The sequence below is a fragment of the Rhopalosiphum padi genome, chromosome 1 (genome assembly GCF_020882245.1).
Source record: "Rhopalosiphum padi isolate XX-2018 chromosome 1, ASM2088224v1, whole genome shotgun sequence".
NCBI lineage: Eukaryota > Metazoa > Arthropoda > Insecta > Hemiptera > Aphididae > Rhopalosiphum > Rhopalosiphum padi.
This window is the reverse complement of record NC_083597.1, coordinates 39,167,878-39,175,866: the sequence shown is the minus strand read 5'-3', so window position 1 is coordinate 39,175,866 and position 7,989 is coordinate 39,167,878. Positions and strand designations below refer to the sequence as shown.

General features: G+C 25.6%; 2 protein-coding genes across 2 annotated transcripts; one reads left to right on the top strand and one right to left on the bottom strand.

Moving 5' to 3' along the window:
* LOC132931376 (leukocyte elastase inhibitor-like) lies at positions 1–3,858 on the top strand. The gene is made up of 7 exons (XM_060997402.1): positions 1–282; positions 613–1,149; positions 1,214–1,434; positions 1,500–1,724; positions 2,845–2,985; positions 3,050–3,386; positions 3,459–3,858. Exons 2-7 carry the CDS (start codon positions 613–615, stop codon positions 3,768–3,770), a joined length of 1,773 nt encoding a protein of 590 aa, XP_060853385.1. The 5' UTR covers positions 1–282; the 3' UTR covers positions 3,771–3,858.
* On the bottom strand, positions 3,779–7,790 carry LOC132931383 (U1 small nuclear ribonucleoprotein A). The gene is made up of 6 exons (XM_060997404.1): positions 7,581–7,790; positions 7,001–7,087; positions 6,715–6,887; positions 4,699–4,882; positions 4,132–4,222; positions 3,779–4,067 (listed from the first exon to the last, which is right to left on the bottom strand). Exons 2-6 carry the CDS (start codon positions 7,065–7,067, stop codon positions 3,908–3,910), a joined length of 675 nt encoding a protein of 224 aa, XP_060853387.1. The 5' UTR covers positions 7,068–7,087; positions 7,581–7,790; the 3' UTR covers positions 3,779–3,907.
* Between the last annotated feature and the right edge of the window lie 199 nt (positions 7,791–7,989).

Sequence of the window (7,989 nt, the reverse complement as noted above, 5' to 3'; positions counted from 1 at the left end):
CGAATCATTCCTGAACGAACCGCTGTACCAACGTACATATACATACGCTCCTGCACGCCACGGCCCCACCACTCCGCACATACATGAACACTATAAGCACACTCACACAAGTCAGACCTTGACCATTATTATCATTTATACTACTTTAACGTACGAGTATAATATTATTATTATTAAATATTGGATTGAGAATCGATCAGTTATACTTAATGAATTCACGGCGAAGTACGTGAACTCCACATTCTCTACATAGCATACTACCCCGTCGGACCCACTGCAGAGGTATATTTTAAATTTTTAATGTTATAGTATTAAAATAATAATTATTATTATCGTCGTCAATATTTATAATATTCTAATTGGTGAACCCGGATACCGGTGTATGAAATAGGATTGTTTTTTTTTTTATGTATATATAATATATTTTATATTATGTTTTAATATACCTACACTTACACAATACATATAATTGTTTATTTAAAATAAAGGTAATATAATATTATGTAATTTAAAATTAAATGGTCTTTCTAATAAATGATTGTTTAGTTTCAACACAGTGTACTATTTTTTTGTGTGAGTAATTTATCTACATATATTTTTTTATTTATTTAGATGTGGTCAAAAATGTTGTTGTTAAGTTTAAATATTTACATTCTGTTGTCAATAGTGGATGGCAATAATAAAATTATATTTTTGGAACCTATGGTGAAGACAAATGAGACCCTATCTGTAAATGAAAATGGAACTAAGAATGAAATTAGACCTATGAATTCTATTTGCTTAGATAAAATTATTAATGAAACTAAACCCATGAGTTCTATGTTCACAGATAAAATTATTAATGAAACTAGACCTATGAGTTCTATGTTCACAGATAAAATTATTAATGAAACTAAACCTATGAGTTTTATTTTCTCAAATAAAATTAGTAATGAAACTAAACCTATGAGTACTATGGTCACAGATGGAATTATCAATGAAACTAGACCTATGAGCGCTATGTTCCTAAATAAAACTGTTGATGAAACTAAACCTATGAAGATAAATACAACTATGAATGAATTACTAAATATGAATGAAACTATGAATAATGAAACAGTTCATCCACACATACAGAACAACTCAACTTCAACTAATGCAGAAGCAGAAGTAAATTATTTTATCTATAATTTTATATTGTATTTGTTGGCAAATTTTATTTTTAAATTTTCAGGTATTGTCACTAGGTTTATTTGATGCAACATTAAATATTGACAGATCAATTGATAGTTTGCAATCATACAGCTCTAATCGTGACAATAATATAGTTATATCACCAATATGTATGGCGGCTGCTATGTCACTTGTCCTTCTGGGAGCTAATGGTGAAACTAAAACTGAAGTTGGTAAATTATTTGGTTATGATGAGAACACAACAAACCATTTAGCTGATAAGTAAGAGTTCGTACATTTTATTTTATAATAATTATATTCTAAAAATATGTTTTATATATTCATAGCAATAGCCAAAATTTTAAGAATTTGGGAATGCTATTAAATTATTTTCAAGCCAACTCTGGTGAAAAATTGGGCTCCCAAGTTAATCTAGCAAAAGCAGTTTTTGTACAAAATGGATATAATATTACAAAAAGTTATATAAAAGCAGCTGAAGAATATTTAAATAGTAAATTGATTACAGTTAATTTCAAATCAGATGGAGAAAAAGCAAAACAGATTATAAACCAGTGCGTATTAATCACAAACCATATAATATAAAATATAGTAGATCATGGAGTTTTAAGTAGGTAGTTCATTTTTATTTACACATTTCAGTTTTAATTATGATTGTTTTTTTTTTAAATTATCAAATATTTATTTTAATTGATACATATTTTATGTAATCTGATGTGTCTGGTTTATGCTCAGCTATTTTTTTCTGTTTCTATTCATTACATTTCTAAAAACTATTATTATAAATATATACATTTATTTTAGATTTTTACAATGTAACTTTATAATGATAAAGCTTTTAATTAAGTAAATGATTATTTTTTCATTAAATTTAAGTAATTGATCAATTTTTAATTTAAAGACAAAATATTTTATAGCTAATGCATTAACTATATTAAATAATTCACAAGGATATAATAATTCCTACAGTGGCAAAAAAAAAACTAGGTAGATGATTAACCGATGATTTAAGTTTACGAGGGTTTTATCTATAGACTATAACTAAAAATTCATGAATTTCATTAAATATATATTTATTCAATATTTTACTACCTATATGGGTCAATATAACATAATAATTGAAAATATATTTATTTTATAACTAATGCAAATAAAGTTAAACAAGATTAATCATAGATTATAATTAATTTTGATAACTAGTTTTTATAATCTAATTTTATTTATTTCTACATCAGTATAACATCATCCTTTAGTATTGATAAATTTATCAATTTTAAATTATTAAATAAATATAGTTTTTATAAACTTTAATGATATTTTTTTCTCAGTACTACAAATTACCATCATAATATTTTATAATAGGGAAGACTAATTATTTCATTATAATTATGTATTATTTAATTATAGTAATAAAATGATTCATTAATTAGTAATTACTCATTTATAATATTACATAAAAACATTTAGTAAGTGATGGAAAATTACTCAAGAATAATATATCAGGTTTAATAAAATTTTTTTTTTTTAATGATGTATTAAAACATTTAAAACTATGTTGAGAGTACGGTTAAATTTTAGCACAACGATTGTTAAAATAAGTTTAACTAAAATTTCAGTCAACGTTTTTTTAAATCTATATTCTGTATTAAAAATATAATTAACATTTTTAAATAGATGGATATCTAATCAGACACATGGAAAAATCAATGATATTATGCCTGACACTCCTCCAGCAGATACCAAAACTATTATTGCAAGTGCATTATACTTCACAGGTGAATGGGAAAATCCGTTTTTTGTCAATTACACCAGAATGTAAGTTAAACTATTAAAATGTATTTTAAAATAATAACTATTATAAATATTATTTTTATTTTAGAAAACCATTTTGTAATGGATCATATACTGGTGATAAAAAGTCATCTAGTCAAAACAAAGGTTGCATATACGTTCCAATGATGGTAGGTAGCAGTGAAGTATTGTTTCATAAAAATGAAGAATTAGAGTTTAAAGCCATTGGACTACCATACAAAGGCAATCAATTTATAACATATTTTGTGCTTCCTGACACAAATGTTAGTTTAAGAAGTTTAACTGCAAAAATGAATGCAAAAGTATTAAAAAACATAACCAAAGATACAAAGATTGCAGAATTCACATACTTTGTGCCTAAAATGACTCTTAAGTCTTTGATTAACCTACGACCAGTTTTACAGGTACACAATACATAATTTTAATTATATATTTTCATAGTTTTATTCTTATATATCTGTTGTTTTTATTTTTAGAATATAGGAATTAACAAAATATTTGACCCTTTAAAGGCTGATTTATCAAATATGGCTATAGATCCAGGCTCTTACATCGGTGAGATTTTACACCAAGTTGAAATTGATGTCAATGAAATTGGTACAGTGGCATCGGCAGCTACCGTAGTAACTATAACAAGAGGAGGCCAGGCTATTTTTAATGTAAACAAGCCATTTATATTTTTTATTCATCACATAGAAAGTGATACAATAGTATTTTGGAGTACTATATATAAACCTACACCATATTCAATAACACCGTCAAATTCAAGTTCTTATAAAAAAACATAAATCACCTATTAGTATAATTTGAAATATTTAATTTTTTTTTTTTATTGTAATCTTGAATACTTATACAAATATAATAATATATATGTTATGTAGTTATGTTATTTCACAAATGATCAGTGCATTTATCATGAACAATTTTACTTTTTGGCAAATGTAATTTTCATTGCATGAGTAGGTGTAATCTTGAAACCGTTTAATGATAGCTTGGCAGTATTTGATTGGTGTTCATTTTCAAATTCAACAAAAGCAATGTCGTGTCTGTTTGGTACAAGTCGTACTTCTTTGAATCCAGGGAACCTATAGAAATTAAAATAGCTCACATTAAGCTCAATTGTATACAAAACAATAGAATTAAACATACTGGTTGAAAAGCATGGATAACATCATCTCAGTCGTTTCGTCAGGAAGGTTGGTCAAGAAAAGAATCTGGTTAGGTGGCTGTTCAGGTACATCTGTTGAAGAACAAAAATTAATATTGATACAATAACAAGAAAATTAAGAAGGTGTCGTATCTGCATGTGTTATTTCCATCTTACTGACACATAATATACCAAAACATATTATATTCACTTTAAATGACCTATTATCAAACCCAAAATTAAGAACATAATTTGAGTTCTCTTGTTGGGTTTTAATGGTATTTTAATTTTTAAGCGAGTTATGAATATGTAAAATATTAATATTTAAAAATGCTCATAATTTACTTAAAAGTTAAAGTATTGTAAAATATAAACAAGAGAACACAAATATTATTCTCAACTGTGAATTTGATAATAAGTCATCTCACTCAAATACTTAAGCTAACAACACAATATTGAAACTACTAGACATACATTTTGGTATGTTATGCATTAGTAAGACAAAGACAATGCATATATACACAATTTCCTCTTAATGTAAAACAAGTAGAAGTATAAATAACACTCACTACCACCAGATACACCTCCTGGGTTATTTTGTTGTGCCAAAGCACGAGCCTGTTCTTTAGCTGCTTTACGTCTCTTTTTTGCTTCTTCATCATCCTTTGGCTTCTTAGGTTTTTTCTGGCGCTCAACAAAAGTACCTTTCATTTTTGCAATTATATCTGATTCTGATTTAGCAAATTGTATACGCTGAAAAATAAAATAAAAATAATTCTACAAACCAATACTATATTGTTCAAACACATGTTGTATAAATATTAAATTTTTGATTATGTTTATTATACATTAGTATTATATTAGTGTTCATATTCTAGGAGTGACTATGACTAGAATGATTTCTAGTTCAAGGATTTAAAACATATTATTAATTTTGACGAATATGGTATGTTGAATTAATTTATATCAAATATTGAAAAAATGATTAAAATATAAGAATTTTATTAAATTTAAATGAATAAATTATGATACACGGAGAAAAATATCTATGCACTTGAATGTGTGTGAAAAAATAATTTAATCAAATTGTTTAAAATAAAAACTAGATTAAAATATTGGAATAAAAATTTATTAAAACTGCTGTTAATAAAATGTATTAAAATTAAACACGTAATTTTATTCTGGAAAAAGATTACGTAAACTAGAGTGAATGTCAAAATTACTGATGGCCCTGGTAAAATATAATAGATATAAATATTTATAATATTTATAATTTATAGTAATCGGAAAGTTCACTTGAAAATTTAATTTGCCCACTACATAAAAAAACCAAGTTAACTTGATCGTTCATTGAAATTATTAATTAATAAATCTTTAATATATAAGACAAAGAATATAGCAAAATAATTAGATAGTTAAGCCTGCAGTAGATTTTAATGCAAGTTCTCATTTCAATTTCAAAACCATCAATTAATGGTATACAATATTATAGAAAAAAATGTATTTTAAAAATATATTAATACCACAAAATATTAAATAAACTTTAAATTAATTTAAAAGTATATGAAAGTATTATCCTTATCAACTCAAGCCAGTTAATGCATAGACGTATAATACGTCCAGTGGCGGACTGGACGATCGGGATACCAGGAAATTTCCCGGTAAGCTGCTGCTAGTATAAAATATATATTTAACAATATTATTATTTTGAAATTATAAATTAAAATATTATCTAATAAGTATGTAATATACTAATATTATTAAATATAAAAAGCCAGGTTTCTGTTTATTTTAAAATGTGTGACCTGCTTGTGTTCAACCAGTCCATGGTTGTTGACAACTTATTATTGTAACAAGATTAAAAATAGAATCTCAAATAGTTAGTTATTTTATTTTGTTTTATATAAATTAATTATAATATTTAAAAATTTAAAAGCTAAATTGTGTTTACAAAAGTATATTATAATTATGTATATATATATATATATATAAAGGGCTGTTGGTGTACTAAGGACCGCTAAAATTATGATTTTCCCAGGCTATTATTTTCTCTCAGTCCGCCACTGAATAAGTCTATGAGTAATATTATTATATTACAATAATTAAAATCTATGTAGCCCAAACTTCAAAAAAGGTTGGACGCCCTAGTATATAAATCATATGGGGTGATTATAATCTTAGAATAATGAATGGATTGGAATGTGATTTCTAGGATAGAAAGAGGGGACAAAGAAACTGATAAAAGAAAAAATACGAGAAATGTCTAAAGGGCTTTAATAAGAAAAGAAGAGATGATCGGCATTGAGAGGAGAAGTTGGTGTATTAATCATATTATCTATATAAATTTGTAAAAATTCTATTCTATTTTCTATAATAATATAAATTGTTTAATACCACCATGGAGATGAAATTTTAGTAACATTACATGATTATAATCTTAAAAATACATTTTAAAAAAGGAAATTTATTTAAACAATCTGAAAAATTTGAACTTCATTCGATTTAAGTGAGTGATGTCCACAAGTGCATTCTTTCCAAACACTGATAATATAAAACTAATATAATATTAAGAATATATATCTTACCATAGGCTTATCATAAAATGGAAATCCTTGCATTGCACGTAATGCATTTGTAGAACTAGTTATATCTTTGAATATAACAAAAGCTTGTCCATTCATTTTAATACCTTTCATTGCAACAATATCAAGTATTTGTCCAAATTGTGAAAATATTGCGTACAAAGATTTCTTTAAGTCTTTAAAAATAAAAAATATAAAAATTAAAGTGAACAAATATTGAATATTTTAGAACAATACTTTTATTTTAAATAACTATTTTTCTTAGTAAATTGACTCCAAGAAAACTTACCATCTTTTTTTATTTTTTCGTTTAAATTGTTTATATATATAGTATGATTTGGACGTGTGTCCAACATTTTTCCACAATTTCTATAAACTGAAAATAATATTATTAATTAACACAATATTTTATACAAAAATTTTAATAAAATAAGATGCTAATATAGTAATATTGACTACACATTAAAAAAAAATTGGCTAATTTATGAATTGCAGAATAATGTAGACTTTATGCATAATTTTTAATTACTGATGTTATTAGTAAATTAAATGTCACAATTAATATTAACTACTGTATCTTGATATGTGATAAATACTTTTTTAACTGTAAAATTTTAAATACAAAAAAAAAATTCATATTTATATGTGCATGTGATTTATTAAAGAAATCTATGGAAATATATAAAGTCGAATAAAGTGCATAGAAATACATTATTTCATTGAGTTGATGTCTGCAATATCGTAGGATAGTTAATAATAACGGGCAAAAGTTCGACGCGGAAAATCCAATGACGTGTTTTCAAACATGTTTAAAGAAAACACATCGCCGACATAACGTCGTCGAGTATGAAAACTACGAACGTACTCACCTAATTAATTATGTACAGACGAAAATCTTACTCTGATGTTGTAAGATAACGGTAAACGTTGATTAATAATCGAACGCACCACAATTAATCTGCGGGACAAACAATTCAATATTCAGTAAAAAGTAAATCTCAAAACATGACAATTTTGGAGTTCGGCTTTTACAATCGACATCCACAACTTTGGTAACGATAACGAAACCGCACATCATAAACAAAACGGCGTTGGCTAATGCTAATCAAAATCAGTCCGGCCATCGCTCGGCATTGTATCTTATGGCTTTTGTTAGTCTTAAAAAACGACGTTAGATGGCGCCACTAGTGACAAAAACATTGACAAAATAATATGACGTATAGTATCACGGTCTTATTACTCTTATAATATAACACCGTGTATAGTATCTTTATAGTA

Excerpts from the sequence above, each read along its gene's own strand:
- LOC132931376 (XM_060997402.1), top strand. The coding sequence starts at position 613 with ATGTGGTCAAAAATGTTGTTGTTAAGTTTAAATATTTACATTCTGTTG. Across the intron at positions 1,435-1,499 it reads ACAAACCATTTAGCTGATAA|CAATAGCCAAAATTTTAAGA; the intron begins GTAAGAGTTCGT and ends ATATATTCATAG. Across the intron at positions 1,725-2,844 it reads GCAAAACAGATTATAAACCA|ATGGATATCTAATCAGACAC; the intron begins GTGCGTATTAAT and ends ATTTTTAAATAG.
- LOC132931383 (XM_060997404.1), bottom strand. The coding sequence starts at position 7,067 with ATGTTGGACACACGTCCAAATCATACTATATATATAAACAATTTAAAC. Across the intron at positions 4,883-6,714 it reads CATTTTATGATAAGCCTATG|CGTATACAATTTGCTAAATC; the intron begins GTAAGATATATA and ends TTTATTTTTCAG. Across the intron at positions 4,068-4,131 it reads TTATCCATGCTTTTCAACCA|GTTCCCTGGATTCAAAGAAG; the intron begins GTATGTTTAATT and ends TAATTTCTATAG.